Here is a 20,077-nt window from a genome sequence, read left to right on the forward strand (position 1 = left end):
TTAGGACTTCTCCTGAATGTGCTATTTTAAATGACTATAGATGTTAAAGGGATTGTTTCAATTAGAACTATTATTCTTTTCTTTTTTAAAAAATTATTTATTTTATTTTCGGCTGCGTTGGGTCTTCGTTGCCGTGCATGGGCTTTCTCTAGGTGCGGCGAGCAGCTGTGCAGGCTTCTCCTAGCGGTGGCTTCTCTTGTTGCAGAGCACGGGCTCTAAGCGCACAGGCTTCAGTAGTTGTGGCACGTGGGCTCAGTAGTTGTGGCTCGCAGGATCTAGAGCGCAGGCTCAGTAGTTGTGGCGCATGGGCTTAGTTGCTCCGCGGCATGTGGGATCTTCTTGGACCAGGGCTGGAACCTGTGTCCCCTGCATTGGCAGGCACATTCTTAACCACTGCACCACCAGGGAAGTCCCTATGCTTCTCTTTTTTTGCGTTATATTTATTCATCCAGCCTATTTATCCAGACAATGGCTTTATTTCTGACAAGCCTCCCAATGTGGTTGCCCTGAGTGTGGGATAGGCAATGGCTTTAACTGTCTTTTGTTTATAAAGGTGATCAGCTCAACAATAAGGAATTTAAAAGGCAGTGATATTAATAACAAACACCATTTAGTGAATACCTCTGTGCTTGGCCCTTTATCTCATTTTATCCTCACAATTCTGCGAGGTAGATGGAATCTTTCTACCAATAAAAGAACTGTATGTTAGAGGCTAAGTAACTTGCCAAGCACCACAAAACTAATAAATGTTGGAAGAGATTTGAAGCTCAGTATATCTCATTCTAAACGTTTTTATTCACTAATATATTTTTAAAAATTTGAGTATGTTCTAACATATTTCCATTTTTACTTAAACGACTCAGAGACCTTAAGATATCTAAACAGTGAAACTTTGTCATCTTTGGCATAAAATATTTCAAAACTAGCATTTGAGTAGTTATGTAAAACAGTAATGAATTATTACATTAAAATCTTTTGCAAAGGTAATCAAGGTAAACAAATTTGACATCCATTTTTAATTTCTTATTGTAGGTAAAAGGTTAATTATTTAATTTAAAACTTCAGGTTCCTGAACTTCAACTTGAAGCAGCTCCCTGATCTGAGAGAAAACAAAGAGGTATCATTTAAAAGATAAACCAGAAGGCATTTAAAATAACTGAGGAAGAACTTGAAAAGTTTAAAAAGTTAAGAATACTCCTCTACATGTTTTAATTAGTTTTACTATTTTCTGTCATAGGAGATGAGTATGATGTATGTGCCATTTGTTTGGATGAATATGAAGATGGAGACAAGCTCAGAATCCTTCCGTGTTCCCATGGTATGAATAATTACATACTGCTTTGAATTTCTGTAGAGAGTAATTTATACTTAGTTTCAGTATTAGAGAGACAGAAGATAGTTATTAGCACACCATAAGCCAGGCCCTGTACTAATCAGTGATCTCATTAAGGGATGGAGCTGTGTTTATAAAAATTTACAAGCTTGTCTTCTCTTGTTCCTATATGATACATATAGATCAGAACATGAATAAACATTAAAAATAATGTTCTCAACTACAGTATACTACCTAAAAGATGTATATTTTGCTTCAACAGCTTATCATTGCAAGTGTGTAGATCCTTGGCTAACTAAAACCAAAAAAACCTGTCCAGTCTGCAAACAGAAAGTTGTTCCTTCTCAAGGCGATTCAGACTCTGACACAGATAGTAGTCAAGAAGAAAATGAAGTGTCAGAACATACCCCTTTACTCAGACCTTTGGCTTCTGTCAGCACCCAGTCATTTGGGGCTTTGTCGGAATCCCGCTCACATCAGAACATGACAGAATCTTCAGACTATGAGGAAGAGGACAATGAAGATACCGACAGCAGTGATGCAGAAAACGAAATTAATGAACATAGTGTTGTGGTCCAACTGCAGCCTGATGGTGAACAGGATTACAACATAGCAAACACTGTTTGACCTTCAGAGGGTACTGGGTTATTTCCCTTTAAAATGTTTATTTAGGCATATAGTTTTTTTGCTCCCTTCAGAGATTTCTGTAGAAATAACTTATTTTTTAGTATTCTACAGGTTAATCAGATTACTGAAACAGGTTTTTTTGATCTGGTATTTATCTGCAGGAGTGTACTTCATTTCACTAATAACTAATATAGACTGGTGCTGTAACTCAAGCATCAGATCAACTCTTCTTTTGGAATGAAATATAGCCAAAACATTTTTAAAAAAATTCCTCGGTATAGCTTACAATTAAAAGCTAGATCACAGTATGCAAATGTTTCATGTTTTTACACACAAGGTCAGTGCTGTGGCCACCTAGCATGAGCTAAGCCAACTCCCATCTCCATAAAGTTACCTAGAGTTGTTGAGCTGGAATATGCTTGTTCTGGTATTTCTGCCATCATTAGTGAGAGGCGACAAGGTAAGTTCGCATTTTTCTTCCTATCAGCACCACAGAGACTCAAAGCTGTCTTTTTCCTTTCTATTGCCCAGTAGTCTTATCCAGATAGATAGGAACAGTCTGTACTAGGGCAGATTGCAAAAGGTTTTTTTTTTTTTTTTAAGGTTTTTAATACTATATACAGTGTTATGTATGAACTTGACTTATTGGCTAATGTCTCTGGACTTTACTTACTGAATTTCAGTATCCTTAAGGATTTTGTGTTGTTGTGATCAAAGGAAAAAGAAAGTGCTGTATAAAAATACCAGACTTCAGTAATTGTTAATACTCAGATCATATACCTCTTAATAAAGAGCATCTTATGCTAATTAGCCCTGCTAAACTATGTACAGGGGAAATTGTTCAAGTATTGGATTTGCAAATATTGCTTATGTTTAACAGAACTAATGATGTATTTAAACAATGTATTATGAAAAGCTAAATTATACATTATTGTAACTATGTAGAAAATACAGACTTATGTATAATCAAAATGTTAAGAATTTTTATATGGCCTTGTATGAAGGGAGTTTGAATGTTAATAAACACGTTTTCCACTTTAAAAACTGGCAAATATTTGTTCTGCTATAGTATTACCTACATTAACCGTATTTATATGCACAGCACTTTTTAACGGTATAATGATTAAGGTAATTTAGGTTAGATAAATGCACATCACCTTAGAATTTTCTACAAAGGAACTGCTCACAAGCAATTAGGTAATCCCCCCAAAAGTTAAAACTGCAGCCAAAATCATTCCAACAATAGTGTGTATTATGGTACCTTCTTGCAATTATGATACATCCCTTACAGTAGACTGCTGTATAGCCTCGAAAAGGTAAACATCTAGATGTATCTGTATTGACATGGGAAATTGATTGATGATTGTGAACAAAAGCATATTAGAGAATAGTTAAGTATACTAGTTATATTAGCCTTTTGTTGTAAAAAGAAAAATTTTAATACATTTTTTAAAAATGTAACACTATTTGGGGAAATTTCACTTTTTTGAACTTTTTTTTTTTTTAATTCTTATAAGCAACAACAAAAAATGAGTTATTTCCACTTAGGAAAATCAAAAGTTGAATTCTTCATCATACTCCCACACCCACCCTGCCCCACAGAAATAACATGCCTGAGAAACAGAGTATTAGTTTATTATGGTAGTTAAGCCAAAGCTATGGAATTTGACACACTTGTATGATCCTAACTTTTCTAAACCTGTTTGGTCATTTGTGTTAATTTCATTTATCCTAAAGTAAAGTAGGGTGTGAGGACAAAACACTGAGCTCAGTGCCCAGCACATAAATATAAAATAAGTAATAGTTTTTATAATTATTGAAGTAAATAATAAAAACATCATACTATTTTTTTTTTAAGAGGGAAAAAGTTAAAAGTCAGTGTAACGTGTATCAGATGTTCTATTCCCTCAGTCTTTAATCCACAGTTCAAATCAAGGACTTGGTTCCTTCAAATTTAAGTTACGAGTTTTTTGGAGGCAAAAATAAATTTTTTTTTTTGAAACTCCAAACTCTTAGTTGTTAAAAATATATATACTTAACAGCACTGTCTAGGACTGTTACTAGTTCTCTTAATAGTCATTTGAAATCTCTTATAATTTCTCTATGGTATAACTATACAGTTTTTTTAATAAGACGTTGAATAAAATTAAAATCCCACTTCTATTAAAAAATATATTCCTAATTTAAAATTTTTCTGATTTTAGAAGTATAGTCACCTGGAAACTTACCTGAGAGAAAAATTTATATTTTGCCTTCAGAAATACATATGTAAAATACATTATATACTGCATATATTTATCCTAGTATATAAAATTCATTGGTGAGCATTTTCTTACGTAATTCTTCAATGACTGTTTTATCTTTTGGACATAGTCATTTATTCGACCCATAACTCTGCAAGTTAAATTTTGTAGTTTTCCAAGTTTAGTTATTCTAAGTAATGCTGTGGTAGCGACATTCTGCTATACGAATTTATATAGCCCCACTGCCTTAGGTTAAATTCCTAGAACTAAGTACACAAAGCAAAGACACATGTATATATTTTCGTAAGTGTCCTTCAAGTGAGATTGTGGGAAGGGGGCCAATGACGAGTTTCATTCATTAATGATACAGTTGCCCTCTGCCATTCTCTACTCCCCTACCCACACCTCCAGCATATACACAGTCCCCTCACCTACTTACTATAGGTTCATTCAGTAAGGGTTTCACAAGTCTGGTTACTGCTTTCTAATTAGTTACCCTAACAGTTCTTTACAACTAAAGTATAAATATATATATATTACCATAAAATCATGAATCATCACAACCCAACCACCAGATTTTCATTTGACCCACCTCCTGTTCCTAATAAGGACCTTAACAGGTCAAGAAGTTTTACTGTTGTTTTACAATTCTAAGGTATGCCCAGCTATCAAAGTAGCCCCAAATCCATATCCTCCATATCTTTACATCCCTGTATGGACAATCAAATTCAGAATTGACAACGTCAAAGAAAAAAAATTTAATTATGCACAGTATATTTTAAGTAAGGTAACTCCCATTCCCTAAACCCACCCTTTCTCAAAGGGGTAGCATACAGTTCACTTAAAATGAATCAAGACCGACCTACTGTTTCTAAAGGGACTTCTGGAATCTTCATCTCCAGGGTAGAAATCCAGAGCCCAGAATCTGCATTATAACCAGCTCCCCAGTTTTGCTTAGACCCACCAACTTTTGAACTTGGAGCTTCCGCTTGACAGTTCGTGATAATCATTTATCTGAATAGTATTAAACATATTTACTAAACTTCAGTACATCTCAGGGACCTTATGACATCTGGGATTAAACTATTACCTAGTCATAGTTAACATGTCACTCACTCCAAAGCCAGAAACTGCAAGACATCCCAATTATCTTTTATGCTTTTTAAGGAACGTCTTCCCTTATGTGAGAGTCCCAGCTGGCTGACTTCAGCCTGCCAACATAGCCTCCAAATTGAAAGAAGTCATATGACAGTTCAACACAGAAGAATCCACAATGCAGAAACCCTTCTTGGTATTGGGCCCCTTACTGCTCATTAGATTTCACATCAAGAGACCAGCAACAAGACAAAAATATTTAATTTCTAGTGGATAAGTCAATTTTTGCCTCATAAGCCTGAAAATGAGCCTGAAATGACTACAAGCCATTTTTAATAGAGCAAAGCCTATTGAAAATAAATTCCCAGGCACTCATTTTATGATAAATACTAAAGGAAATGGAGTAGGCCATCAGCTGAATTTTTTTTTTTATTTTATGCTTGTAGCAGAGTATATTCCCATTGTATCAAAAATCAACTGTAACAGTAAGCTAACAATTTATATAAACAACAGGAGTCTAGAATATTTGGTTGGAATAAATTTATTTCATCTGTCTGTAAACAAGGTGTTTAATAGTTATGGCATTTTTTTAAATGCATATTAAATCAGATGAGTTAGACTGTATCCCAGATGTAACAAAGTGCAGGGAAAGAAATGGACAAATCAGCAACAAGATTTGTTTTTAAATCTGTACATTATCCACAAGGCCCAAACAATAGAAGCAAATACTAGAATGTCCCTAAAGTAGTGCCATTCGAAAGAAACCTTTAAGAGGTCGGTTAAAATCCATCTCACAATAGCAACAGTTCATTTTAACAATTGTATGGCACAGAATACATATGAAAAAAATTCATCACAAGACAGCCAAGTCCACAATAATGCAACTTCATATAAAAACTCAAGCTGCAAATAAAAATTGGTCCTATGAAGAACAAACTGGACACACTCCAGATGGTTATGTTGGGATACCAAATGTCCATAATGGCAGCCTTTTACAATTTTACTAAAGAGTAGAGCTGGTGTGCAAAGAAAAAGAGGAACAAAAATGTGAGCTACTGCAATGATGGAATGTCCCTGGGGATTCAATCAGTATGGTTACTATAAGGTCATGGGAGGAAGTGCCTTTGCTCTTGTTTTGCAGTTGCACTTGTCATATGTCCTGTAGACACTATGAAAAAAGATTTGTCTTTACTCAAGTGCAACAGCAATACTAAAAGCAAACTACTGCAGCTCTCAATAGCTCATCTACAAAAGGAATATTAATTGGTTAAATAAACCAGGCACTGCATAAAAGAAGATGGAAGCAAATCAAATACCTATGTGCGAAGGGAGGGGGTGGGAAAAGAGGAGTGAAGGAAAGACGCATGCACTTTTTCCTCCCAACCATGCGCTACAAAAGGAAGACTAAATGAGCTAGGTAAATGCTCAAAGTGCTGAAAGACACTGATCAAATTAGAGATTGTACAACCGGCACCTTGCTTAATATTAACTTATTTTAGTAATCAATATCCCATTAATTGCTAAGACAAAGTGATGCCCAACTTGGCATGCCCCCTCCCCCCAAATTTCAAGGTATCATGCAAATCATTACTGTGCTGCAATTATGTTGCCAGATAAGGTTGGTTACATACAGTGGTTAACATACAAATGATCCATTGGGCAAACAGGAATCGTGACATTAGAAAATAGGTAAAGAAAAATTAGCTACCATCTATAGTCTGGTAGCACTGTGACCGTAATCGGGGTGGTGATGAAGACAGTTGCTAGGTAGATGGGGAGAGGCTGCTTACACATCAGACCTCCTCAGGTATAAAGCGAGTTCATATGCTTTCTTGTTAAGTGTGCCTCCGTGGACACCTTCCTTTCCCATGACTATAACCAATGCTGGAGTACACAAGGAAACAAAACAAAAGTGAACAGAATTATTTAAGGGGGGTGAGGGCAGAAAGAAAGACACCTTTCCCCACCAACAGAGGGATACAAAGGAGACACAAGTTCATACCCCATCACCCTGCATTGCTAATAAAATTTCCAGAATTAAGACTCAAGCTTACAGCTAGGAAAGTTTAAGAGCAATTTTTCCCTAATACTTAACAGTCTGCCTAGCAGCTAGAACCCAGAGTCTCTCAAGTATTTTGCCATTGAGTATGCCTTCTTATTCAATCCGCCTCCATGGACCCCTTCTTTTCCCATTACAAAGACCAAGACTGAAAGAGAAAGAAGAAAAGTGTTTCAAAAGAAGTGTTAATCAAGAGAGTCCCATAAGTTTTAGCAGACAGAACCCCATTAGTAAGTTAACATTAAGTTAGTTTTCCATGAACAACGAAGCACTGAAGTCAGCCAGGTCTCCAAAAAGGAGAACTTTCAAACTAGTAATGTGCTGAAAACATTTTGACTGTTAACTGTATCTTAGAAGTCCAATCAGTGCAGCTGCAATGCTCTATAAAAATATCTTTACACGAGCTAGGGAAAAAGAAGTGTGATCATTTATCTTTTTTAATTTTTATTTTATATTGGAGTATAGATGACTTACAGTGTTGTTTTAGTTTCAGGTGTACAGCAAATGATTCAGTTATACATATACCTACACCTATTCTTTTGCAGATTCTTTTCCCTTTTAGGTTATTATACTGAGTAGAGTTCCCTGTGCTATACAGTAAGTCCTTGTTGATTATTTATTTTCTATATAGTAGTGTATATCTCTCAATCCCAAACTCCTAATTTATCCCTGCCCCCGCCACCTTTCCCCTTTGGTAACCATAAGTTTGTTTTCTAAGTCTGTGAGTCTGCTTGTTTTGTAAATAAGTCCTTTATATATTTTTTAGATTCCACATATAAGTGATATCATATATTTTTCTTTCTCTTACTCCATTTAGTATGATAATCTTTAGGTCCATCCATGTTGCTGCAAATGGCATTATTTCATTCCTTTTAATGGACATTTATCTTTTATAGAGAGCAAAAAACTTCTGATTAGTCTGACAAATACATATTAAACTGGTCCCCAAAAAATAAACTTAAAAAAAAAATTAGGTAATTATTTACTTATAAAATTCTCCCCAAATTTAACTGCTTGATTAAGTACCAACTATTAAGTCTTACCAGTGGGGCTAACTGTATCTATTATTTCCAGAGGAAAACCAAGACCGAATTTTAAACAGCATTTTCAGTGCCATTCAGAAAAGGACAAATTAAAAGTACCAAAGGCCTGTGCTTACTATATCCTCTCTGTGTTAGCTTTGTTTTTAATTGAGTCTAAAATCCTAAAATAGATTTACTATTTCCAACAACAGGTTCTTCTATGATGCAGTTCAAAGGTCTATTGTGAAAATATTAACATATGTACATATGTCAGATGTTATATTCACTGCCACTAGATGTCAGTAGTGCTGTATGGTATGAAAACATTCTCATTTTTACGTCACATGGTTGACGCTTCTTTTTAATATATTTATCTGAGCTCAGGTAATGTTTTAGAGATTTGTCTACTATTTCACAGTCATCTAATTTTCCTATAGAGAAATACTCATAAGCATCAACTCACATCAGAACAAGAGTAACCTTTAGGACAGTCACAGGGAGTTGGTAGGACCACTGCAGTAAATTACGGCTCAGAGTAGCTTCAAGTTTCTTCCCATGGTAGATGTGGTCTCAAAATTAGATGTGCCAAGTCTGCTATATGAGGCTACACAAGCCCTCTTTATTTACAAAACATTTACACAGGTTAACACATTTAAATGTATCTGTAAATCAACTAGATGTCATAATAAACCTCAGTTTTAAAAGTTTCTTTCAAAAAAGTAGTGAGATTTATTTAGTACAGTAAGAATTTCTGCAGTGTTGACAATAGTCAGAAAACACCAGAATTTCTGGACCAGTATATAAATGAAACAATTTCCTACTTTTCGAATAAATCAGACACACTTAGTCTTTGAAAATATTTTAGTAAGTGGAAAACTTACTTCAAAACCCTCATTCTAATTATTTCTCTCTTCCCTAGCAATGTTTCTAATAGAAATATGAGCCAATATTAACTCTTCCTTTTTTATGCTGAATAGTGAATGACTAAAATGTAAGCAAGAAAGAAAAGGAAGAGATCCAAAGGTCAAAGACCCAAAGGGACTAAAGTAACCAATTTGAATGATTTAACAATCTGAATAAACTAACAGTTGAAGAGACAAATTGATTTTTTTTAACTTTTTATTTTATATTGGAGTAGTATAGTTGATTAACAATGTTGTGTTAGTTTCAGGTGTACAGTAAAGTGATTCAGCTATCCATATATTAGAGGCAAATTTAGATGTTCAGTTTACTAAAGTTGAAACTGAAAAGATGATATGAATATTCTATTTGAGAATAAAGTCAGGATCTCAGAGGTTAGGCTGTGTATGCAGCTGCTGTAGAGGAAGTAAATCTTCAGCAGTGCCTCCTTCAGTGCTGGGCAGTTCACAAAAACCACCTTAAGACCCTTTACGGACTCTTTTAACACTTTATTCAAAATGTTAAAGAGATTGCTTAATCTCTTGTAACGTGGCATGCAACTTTCAACCAAAAGGGTGCCTTGCTTACCTCTCCCAGCTCTGCCGACGGCAACGTTGTATGTTGGCTCCCCACCTTGACTCTTTGTCCGGATGTCCATTGTGCAGTCACCATCCACGTATAGGCTATCTCTGATCACTGAGCACTTCTTTGCGCCAAGAGTCAAACCATTGGTAAAGAAACCTTCCCGGTCTTTTCCTACGATCATATCTATTTCTACTGGCTGTCCCCCCGCCACCCACCCCCGCAGCCCCCAACCAAAAAAAAAAAAGAAAAGAAAAAGAGAGAAAAGAAAAAAGTTATAGTTAATTCCTTGCCTTGGTATAACAGCAAAGACTGCCAAGTTTGTACTACCACTACAAGACATCCACGTTTCAACAATGTAAAATCAAGTTTCAGTCTTTTCTAAAAAATTACTTAATCCGACATGGTGACATGTTTTATATCAGTCAGTTAATTAGATTTCACAGTTAAGAGTGTAGTCTGGTAACCAAGACCAGTCTACGCAAAGAATCTCTAGTTGCTAGTTGACACTAGATAAACTGCAAACTTAAGAGTTATTTATAAACTGTTTCAAGTCAGGTGGTACCTGAAGTACTTACATAATGGTAAAGATTCACCTAAAAACTTTCAACAAAAGCTTATCTATCATAATCAGTCACGTTACAGTCATGTGGCATCAAATTTAAAGTTGTTTGAAAGTCTCCTGAAATAACGCCCATGCTTGGCAGACCTGTTCACTTCTACTCACTTCAAACAGCTTGAAATATCCCCCATAGTATTAGTATGAACTTCAAGCCCTAGACTTCAGCGCATCCCCAAATTCATATTTCCCTCCTCTCTATTATTCTAGCCGCTTACTCCTTTTTCTCTGCAACTTCCCTTCCCCTACCACCTCAGTAATCAGTTTTCTTTCTGGGCAAACGCAAAGAGGATTCTGTCCGCAGCACTGCAGTAGGCAACGGTAAAAGAACAGAGAAAATGGAGGGAGACTGGGAAAGAAACTGAGGTAGCGACCAGAACCGGAAAGGAGAAAACGTGCATTCTAACATTCCATGAATAAGAAGGAAGGCGTCGCCCCCATCAGAACTGCAGAGTCATAGCAGGCCCCAGCCATTTCCAAGCACACTCCTGCAATCTTCCCGGCCAGACAGCGGGAACTCACACACAAAGACAAGAGGACCGCAGAAAAAAAGTTGATCACCAGATGCCAATTCTCTGTAAGAACTGTAGTCCACTGCGGTAACAGGAAACCTGAAAGTACTTGTATCAAGGACTGAGTTCTACACCGCTAGATCTTAAACCATGTTAAGCAGTACAAGAATAATTAGTAGCACCCATAATAGGAGGCCTGGATTTGGGCGTCTGATAGGAAGGGGGCGTGAAGCTTAAGAAATTAAGAGAATGGTCCTGTATTTGATATAATCGTCACAATTTTAGAAAGAGCCTTGTGCAGAAAGAGGCAAAACAATAAAGCAGCACTGGAGGCTTAGTGACAATTATCCCCCAGACATGCGGCAACCGAGCCAAACCACCAAGTCACAGAAAAATCAGGCAGCGTGAAGCATAAATCTGCATTAGTGCCTTTACTACCACCACTAAAGAGGGAGGGACTTGGAGAACTGAAGTGTCCCCTTGGTCTTCAAAGATTACTGAAAGCCCCTTCAAGCACCCCCTTTTTTAGAGCTATGTTGCGTAACTGGGGATAACGGTGTATCGATGAATCTCCATAGGAGGAAGAGAGAAATCAATGGCAGTTCGCCATCTTGGAGAATTAAAAAAAAAAAAAATCCTATGGAGCCTGAGCTGTAGTCGAGATTCACGAATCCACCTACGTTGTCGGTGTACATTTCTCGCAAGCCTCGGAGGCCTGGACACCGGCAAACCTCCGGCAAGTGGCCGCGAGGATCCCGGGGGCCGGGCAGCCGCCGCCTCTCACAGCCCGCGGCGCGGGCGGCGCGCTGTCCCCGGAGCGAGGGGCGGCCCGGCCGCCGGAGGACCCCCGCCCGGGCCCAGCGCGCCCCGGCCCGGCCCCTCCGGTCCCCGCTTCCACCCCGGGATGTACAAAGCGAGCCTCGGGGCTTCCAGGGGACCCAGGAGGACCGAACAAGGGGAAAAGGCCCCCCACCTCCGAACCGGCGCGTGCCCCCTCCCCCAGCCTCACCCGGACAGGCACTGGGAACGCCGGGGAGCCGGGCCGCCGCCCCCGCCAGTCAGCGCAGCCCCGCCGAGGGGGCGTCCCCGGGCCTCCGGCTCTCCGCCCGCCCGGCAGCCGCATCCTCGGCGCCGGCCGCCCCGCACACCTGCCGGCGCGGCCCTCCCGGTGGCCCGGCTCCGCGCGGCGGCGCCCCCACGGCCGGCCCCGCTCGGGTCCGCGTCCCCAGGCCACCGCCGGTCCTCACCGTAATGCTCTGGAAGACGCCCCCAGCTGTGGCTGCCCAGACGTATTTGGCGTCGCAGTAGCCGACAATGGCGGCCTCCTGGCAGCAGCCATCGCACATCAGGTTATCCACGTAGCTCTGCCAACCGGCCATCTTCGAGCCCTTCGCACTGCAGCGGGGACGGCGAGAAGCAGCAGGCGCAGCGGCGGCGGCGGTCGCGGGCGGCGGCGGCGGCGGCGCGGGGGGAGGCGGGGCGGGGGCGGGGAGGAGGCGGCTCTGCGCAGGCACCGACCGCCCCCTTCCCCGAGGAGCTGCGGAGGGAGGACGTGGGGACGGCGGTGAGGGATGAGCTGCGGAGCGCGCCCAGACTGGCCGCCCTTCCGCCCGCAACCGCGGGACTGACTAACCAGCAGCGGGAGGCTGCGGAGCTGCTCTGCCAGCGACTGCAGCGGCGACTGCTCCTTACCGCGCTTCCCTCAGCTCTCCGCCGTTTCGCGGGACGTGCGCGAGTGCGTGCGTGCGATCCTTCCGCGGCGCGCCGGGTCGGAGGGTCCCGGCGAGGGAGGGGGAGACTGAGCGGTACGAACGCGGAGGGATACCGGCCGGGGCAATCACGGCCGCCACGTGCGGGAAGCGAGACCCGGGAGCGGCGGGGTCGTTGGGGGTGGCTGAGTTTCGGACCCGGGGCCTGCAGAGAGGGTGTCTCCTTCGTCGCACTCAGCACCCCAGGGACGGCCTTGTGGGAAGCGTCGGAGTCCCTGCGTCCGGGTTGTGAAACGCGTGTGTTCTGCGTCCGGTGGCTCGGAATGCGGAATCTTGCGCCTAGGTGTCGGATTGCAGAGTTGCCCTGGTGACGGGGATGCGGAGCGTTTACTCCTCTTTGTGGTGGGGGCGGGCTGGTAGCAGGGTCGCCCACTCTCATCTTAAGCGTCCCCAGTGGGACCCTCTGCCCTGGATCCCTCTGCCTCTTGGCCATAAAGGCTACCGAGCGGGCGCACTCTGGCAACCTGAAATCAGAGCTGGCGTTCGTGGCTTTCAGGAACATTTCTGAGCTTTGCCGATCTTTCGTTATTGTTTCATTTGGGTACCACGGGCCTCTCATTGTGTGGATTCATTGACAGGAAGAACCCCTCTTCCCCTTCCTTAAGGTTGCTTACGTGTGGCTAAATTGCTCGTAAATTGCGAACAAAACAGATAGCAACCTATGTAAAACTATTGGTTGCTAACTGGGAAAGTTACTGGTGGGTCGAAGAAGTCGCTGAATGTATAAAGAATTTGAAAATCTAGGGGTTCACTGTATGATCATGGTAATATTTCTGCTCTCGAAGGGTAAAATAATTTCAGGACCCAGATCTCAGAATGGCTTGTATTTACAAGGTAAACCATAGGCAGAGTCCCTGTGAATCTTGAGTGTTCTTTAGTAACCTCTGGGCGTTATGACTAGACTGGGAATTAGGAGACGTCCAAGACTTTCAAGTGAACAAAACGATCTGTCAATCAAGGGAAGAGAGCGTCTCAAAACGTTGAAAAGTTGATTTTCAGGTTTAAAGTTACTGTGTAAGGTCACAATTTGTGACAGGAGGATTACACAGAAGTAGCTCAGGAAAGAAGACAAAAACGTTGCTAAGCAATCTAATTGGTTCTGAAGTTTTCTGTTTTTTCTGCAGTTTGCTTTGAAATGTACAACTCCTGCAGGCAAGGGAGGAAAAGCACAGTAAGAGAAACTCCAAGTCCGGCTCCTATCAGATTGAGACAATGTATGCTCTCATGTTCTGATGAGACAGAAAACCTGTGTGGTATAAAATGTGACAAAACTTGTTTCATTTTTGCAAGTGTGCCTCCCACCTGGTTTAGTCACACTTACTGGTTCTTGTTTACTACTCTGCTTTTTTGTGGTAGTTGTTGATGGTTTTAATCCTTCATTCTTACCAGTTTATCAACTTAAAAGTTAATGATACAATGTGCTGATAGCACGAAGTGTCATTGTAGGAATTCATCAAGCTGTACACTTCTTGATTTGTGCTGTTTGTACACGTTATAATTCAATAAACAGTAAAAAAAATAATGATAGTTTGAAATTGACTTATTAATCTACTCTGAAGTTTTTAAGATCAATTTTTACACTATTATCTTCAATAGCAAAGAGATGCAAATAATGCATTCCATTCTTATTCTTTTATTGTTGTCTTCAAACAGCAAAAGGATTACATTAACTGAATATTCTGGATATTCAAATCTCAAAAGATTCTAAAGCACGTTGATTGGGTAAAACATAAGAATTTAGAATTCCTGTCACTATTTTTAAAATATCTTTCAAAATATAACAATATTTTTAAATTACTGTTATACTTTTCCAACATCGTGTTATTTCTTTCCCAGAATTGCACAGTAAAATTTAATCAACTATGAAAAAAAATCTGTATAATAGACTAACTAGGTTTTACCGTTTAGATTTTGAGATGATACATTCAAAGAGAGTCTATTTACTGGCTCTTTTCAGTACTGTAATAAAAAAAAAAAAAAATCCTGTGCCTGTTTTCTTTAGAACCAGACTCAGAGCATGCTGCCTTATTTTCTATTTGTCTACAGTGATCTGTTCCTATTTCCTGTAACTATTGCTTACCACAAAGTGTTTCAAAAGGCATATGTAGAAGTAGAACACTGAGTTTTAGGAACTGGAAAGTTAAGTCTAAGAGAGTATCAATATGAGAAAAAATACCAATTTGTATCTTTCTCTCCTTTTTTTCAGAGTAACTGATCCCCTACAGTGATAATAGTGATGTCTGGGCAGAAGCAGAGAAAAATCAAAGCTCTGTTGTTGATACAGATATCCAGATGTAGCTAATAACAATCAGTGGTAGCATATTTAAATGTGGAATGCATTATTATGCATTCTTTCCAAAATCTTTTATTCTTATTTAGGAAAACAGTAACTGTGGTAAATTAGATTCTTTAATGTATCAGTCAAGGATTACCTGAGCAATTTAAGTCCATGTGTAAATCATTTGACATTCTAGCAAAATACAAAGAAACAAGAAATTGTAATTAAGATGTAGTCAACTTTATAAACATTGGGGTAAGAACTAAAACTATATAATTAGCCCCAAAATAGTAAAACCCTAATTAACTAAGCCCACCTCAAGTCCTCAATTAACTAAAATTTTGACTTCCACACTTCATTTTTTTTTTTTTAAAAAAAGGTGTTTTAATCATAAAAGCAATTGTCACAACAATCAAGAAAGTTTAGAAAATGGAGCAAAATCACACTTAATGCCACAAGCAATAAACATGTTATCTTTTAAATGTATTTACTCATTGTTTTGTGATTTTCACAGTAAAGAACAAGGAGTACCTACAATTCTGGATTTGTCAATTTTACCCTGAAACTATGAATTTTTGATTTTTATAGCTTAAGGTTATTTAAGTTAAACAAGTTAAAATTGTCATATTTTTCTTTCTGATAAATTTAACTTTTAAGTAGTGGCCCTCTGTATCACTAGTACTGTTTTTTGTTGTTGTTGTTTGTGTGTGTGTGTGTCTTAAAATCTATTTTGTCAAATATTAAGGTAATTATCCCAGCTCTCTTTTTATTGATATCTATCTGATATATCTTTCCCATCTCCCTCCCCTTCCCCCTCCCTTTCTCCTCCTCCTCCTTCCCCTCCCCTCCTCCTTCCCCTCCCCTCCTCCTTCCCCTCCCCTCCTCCTCCTCCTTCCCCCCTCCTCCCTTCTCTTCCATCTCTCTCTGTCTCTCTCTCACTCTCACTTTCCCTGTCCTTAAATTTTACATGTCTCTTAACTTAGCTGGATTTTGGCTTTCTAATATGCAGTTTATCCTTTAATTTTTTTTTTTTTTTTTTTTTACTGTACAAAAAACAGTTTTATTAATTACCCCAACTGCATCTCTGTTCATGCTCTAGGTCACACTTGTTTCTCAGATTCGACCCAGGCTCACAGGCAAGTTACCAGATTAGCAAATAGGAGAACTGTTCTGCCAAACAGCGACTGTCAGCTTAAGGCATTACTAACATTGCAGAAGGAAGCAAGGTTACTAGGGAAGGGTGGACAACCCAGGATAATAATTTCTGGGACAGGAAACCCTCTGAAAGGGCCAGTCCATGCTGCTGCTGGGAGATGACACTCTTGCTATGGGGAACAGGTCGCTCCTTTAAACCCATCCACAACATCACAGACAAAACGCTGTCTATTCCTCGAGCTTGCAAGTTAGTTCTATAAAAAGCACTCTGGCCCAGAAGCCCCGACACGTCCACGGGCCTCTCAGAGCGCTCACTTTGTCCTCCCTGGCTGGAGCAGAGGAGGATGGAGATATATGGAAGGTTGGTCAGGTTCAGTTTTTTAAAATGAAGTCACTACTAGAAATACGGAGCAAGGGGCAGAGACCCCTGCTGCAGTCACATGCTGAGTCATCGTCCTCCCAGAGAGGGGCCCCTACAGGTTCCTTCCGTCCATGGAAGTGCTCAGAGCAGGGCAGGCCAGGGTGGCCACGGAGCTGTGCCTGCCTCACCGCATGCCGAAGCACTGCTCCGGGCCAGCCCATGGGGCCGCCTCGCTCTTGCTGCCCTCCAGGTCCCCTTCTGGCCCACTCCCTTCCATGTCGTCCACGTCTTCCTCCTGAGTGGCATCCGTGGGACTCTTCTCCATCTTCTGCATCCCCTCTAGAGACTTCTGGTCATTGGAGTCCAAACTAGGGGACAACAAAACAAAGGAAAGGCCTGAATCTCTGCCTTGCTTCTTCCTGGCTAATGCGTCATCTCCCTGGCGCAGCAGTGAAATGACCACCCAGTCACAGAGAAACTGCTAATGCCTGGCCTCTCCAAACAACTCCAGTTCCATAGGCAGGATGGAGGGAGTCCACCACTTAGTGCTGTACTATACTGGTCCATTGCTTCCTGATACTCACTGACAGCTACAAGGAGATCTAGGATCCGAGGCAGGACACAGTCACTCTGATTAGCTAGCGTGTTCCGCAGCAAAGCAATTCCATCTTCATATTTCTGTTCTCTGGTAAGTAGCTCTGCTTTTTTCACCACAGCCTTAATGTAGTTCGGCCTTTGGGTCAGGGCTTTATCTAATAAAGTTTTGCTTTCTCCTGTGTCACTGGGTCTTCGAGACAAATGGTGGCTAAAAGGGTAAGGGTCTGTGCGTTTGCTCCTAGAGTTTTGTAAACATAGTTAGCCATTGCCGTTGCTTCATGAATACTGTTGGAGGCTAAGTAACATTCGATGAGACCTTCATAACAATTTAAGCGACAAGGTGCAAGATGTATAGCCTCCCGAAAGTGGATTATCGCTTCTTGGACTCTGCCCATGTTTCTAAGTGCTGCTCCCTTAAGTAGCAAAGCTTGAACACTATTACTGTTCAGCTGGATGGCCTTGGCTCCTAAATAGAGGGCTCGGGAGTAGCGTTTATCCTTTAATTTTTTATTCATGTGGAACTTGTATGTTCAATTTCTATTCTTTTAGTGTTGCCCTGGAAATTTTACCATGCATATTTAATAGAACAAAGCTTTAAATTAAATAATATCTTAAACCCTCCAACCAGACAATCCAAGAACCTTAGAACACTTTAAGTCTGGTCATGCCTCTCCAGACTTTTTACACAGGTATTTATATACATGTATTTATATGTTTCCTATTTTATTTACTTACCATTCCTTCTCATATCTCAGACCATTACTTTATGATCCTTTTCTTCTTCCTAAAGTAAATATTTAGAAGTTCTTTTAGTGGAGGTCTCTTGATGGTAAACTCTCTTTTTGTTCATCTGACAATGTCCTTGTATCACTTTCATTCTTAAAAAAAAAAAAAAATAGGTTGGATCTACAATGCAAGACCGACACCTTGAAGATGGTATTATTTCATTCATTCTGGTGTTCATCATTGCTGCTGTACTTTATGATCTGTTCTTGTTCTCTACTTTTGGAATCTTTTTGTCTTTGCTGTTCCACAGTTCCACTATGATGTATCTATACCTGGGTTTCTTTTCTTCTACTTGGAAAAATAGATTTATATCTATGATCACTCCTGGAAAATTCTCAGTCATCACCTCCTCAATTATTCCTTTTCCTCAGTTCTCTCTACTCTGTTCCTTTAGGGTTCAAATAAATGTTTCCTTTTCCTCTTCTGTTCTCCATATCTCTTAGCTTGTTTTATATTTTCCATCTTCTTACCTCTCTGTGCTGCATTTTGGGAAATTTCTTCAGCCACATGTTCCAGTTCATTCTTTTGACTATGTTTAATCTGTTGGTAAACCCCTACATTGAGTTTTATTAATTCCTAAAAAATCTATTTTTTATTTTTAGAAATTCCATTTTATTGTTACATAGATCTTTTTCATTGTTCCTGATAGTCTCATTATTTGCCCAACTTTGTGGTTCCATACTATATTTCTTTAAACATTTCTTACCTAGTTATTCTATACTCTGTATATGACAATCCCAATATCTAAATAAGTTGTGTTTTTTTTCTCTCATGCATGGTGTCTTGCCTCCTTGTGTACTTGGTGATCTTAGATTATGAATTTATATTTCCTTGATCTTAAGTAAGTGGGAATTCAAATGGCTTAAATTGAGGACACTTCCTTTCAAAGATGATTTTCATCTGTTGCTGCTGCTGCATGTCTAGGAGTGCCAGCAACCTGGGGCCACTTTAAACCTCTCTGTGGTGTCCCCTAAAGCAGGTGTTCCCTAAATCAGCGGTCCCCAACCTTTTTGGCATTAGGGACGGGTTCCGTGGAAGACAATTTTTCCACAGACGGGGGTGGGGGGGTGTTCAGGCGGTAATGTGAGAGATGGGGAGCGGCAGATGAAGCTTTGCTCACTCACCCTCCTCTCACCTCCTGCTGTGCGGCCCAGTTCCTAACGGGCTGTGGACCGGTACCCGTCTGTGGCCCAGGTGTTGGGGACCCCTGCCCTAAATGCAGGAGTATCAGATTTACCTCCTCACACAGAACTGCTATTGGCATTTGCACTCAGACCAACTCCATCTCTCCAGCATGCATAAAGAACCCTGCTCTAATATCTGCTCAAGACTTATTTCTCTTTATTTGGTAGGAAGAAGGGTCTTTGAAGATTCTTCTAATTTCTGAGAGCCAAACAAAACATCAAAAACTGTTTTTGATTCAGATCTAGTTTTGTAGCAGGATGATTCCTTCACTGTATCTAGTCCACTGTGATGAGAAGCAAAAGTCGTACCCACAATTTTGCATCTTCTGTGTTTCATTCAATAACTATAAATTGAACATAGGTTTCTGGGTTGGGTACTGGTTGGTGCTATTTACTGAGACAAGGAATTTGGAAAGATGAACAACACTAAGGAGGGAGATATTAAGCTTAGTTGACTTTTCTGTACTTGTGAGATGTCTAGTGAAAATGTTGCTTGGCAGTTAGATATAGAACTCTGTAGTTCAGAAGAGAGGTCTGGACTCAAGATAACATTTCAAAAATGAGTAAAGGAAGAGACATTCACCATGAAAACAGAATGAGTGGCCAGAGAAGTCAGGTGGGAAATCAGGAGCCAGTAAATCATAAATGCACAAGGAAGAGAGTTTCTCTAAATGGTAGGAATGGACAAGAGTAGCAAATAATGCTGAGAAGTCAAATAAGAGGAGGATTGAAAGGTGCTCAAATATCATATGAGACCACTTATATATGGAATCTAAAAAAAAAAAAAAAAATACAAATGGGCTTATTTACAAGACAAATAGACACAGACATAGAAAATAAACTTATGGTTACCAAAGAGGAAAGGGGGGAAGGATAAATTGGGAATTTGGGATTAACAGATACATACCATTATATATAAAATAGATAAACAAGGTCCTACTGTATAGCACAGGGA

General features: G+C 40.1%; 2 protein-coding genes and 1 pseudogene across 9 annotated transcripts in view; 1 reads left to right on the plus strand and 2 right to left on the minus strand.

Annotated features, from left to right (window-relative positions):
- Nucleotides 1–6,998, plus strand: part of RNF13 (ring finger protein 13) — a 217,034-nt gene extending 210,036 nt beyond the window's left edge. For all 6 annotated transcript variants that reach the window (XM_082459618.1, XM_082459620.1, XM_082459617.1 and 3 more), the window contains 2 exons: nucleotides 1,238–1,318; nucleotides 1,596–6,998. In XM_082459618.1, coding sequence (XP_082315744.1) covers nucleotides 1,238–1,318; nucleotides 1,596–1,960 — 446 coding nt within the window. In that variant the 3' untranslated portion in view covers nucleotides 1,961–6,998. The remainder of the gene's footprint in view (nucleotides 1–1,237; nucleotides 1,319–1,595) is intronic.
- On the minus strand, nucleotides 5,822–12,452 carry PFN2 (profilin 2). Of its 2 annotated transcripts, none has more exons than XM_082459701.1 (3): nucleotides 12,240–12,452; nucleotides 9,868–10,060; nucleotides 5,822–7,505 (listed from the first exon to the last, which is right to left on the minus strand). In XM_082459701.1, exons 1-3 carry the CDS (start codon nucleotides 12,369–12,371, stop codon nucleotides 7,408–7,410), a joined length of 423 nt encoding a protein of 140 aa, XP_082315827.1. In that variant the 5' UTR covers nucleotides 12,372–12,452; the 3' UTR covers nucleotides 5,822–7,407. The 2 variants fall into 2 exon arrangements, with proteins under 2 accessions (XP_082315827.1, XP_082315826.1); XM_082459700.1 differs by having other exon boundaries at nucleotides 5,822–7,182; nucleotides 12,240–12,432.
- A 4,477-nt stretch (nucleotides 12,453–16,929) lies between these two features.
- On the minus strand, nucleotides 16,930–17,936 carry LOC309659705 (anaphase-promoting complex subunit 7 pseudogene; annotated as a pseudogene). Its single transcript has one exon. The product of its transcript is annotated as an anaphase-promoting complex subunit 7 pseudogene (transcript).
- Between the last annotated feature and the right edge of the window lie 2,141 nt (nucleotides 17,937–20,077).

Source organism: Balaenoptera physalus, assembly GCF_965194825.1.
Source record: "Balaenoptera physalus genome assembly, chromosome: 4".
In the NCBI taxonomy this organism is placed as follows: Eukaryota; Metazoa; Chordata; class Mammalia; order Artiodactyla; family Balaenopteridae; genus Balaenoptera; species Balaenoptera physalus.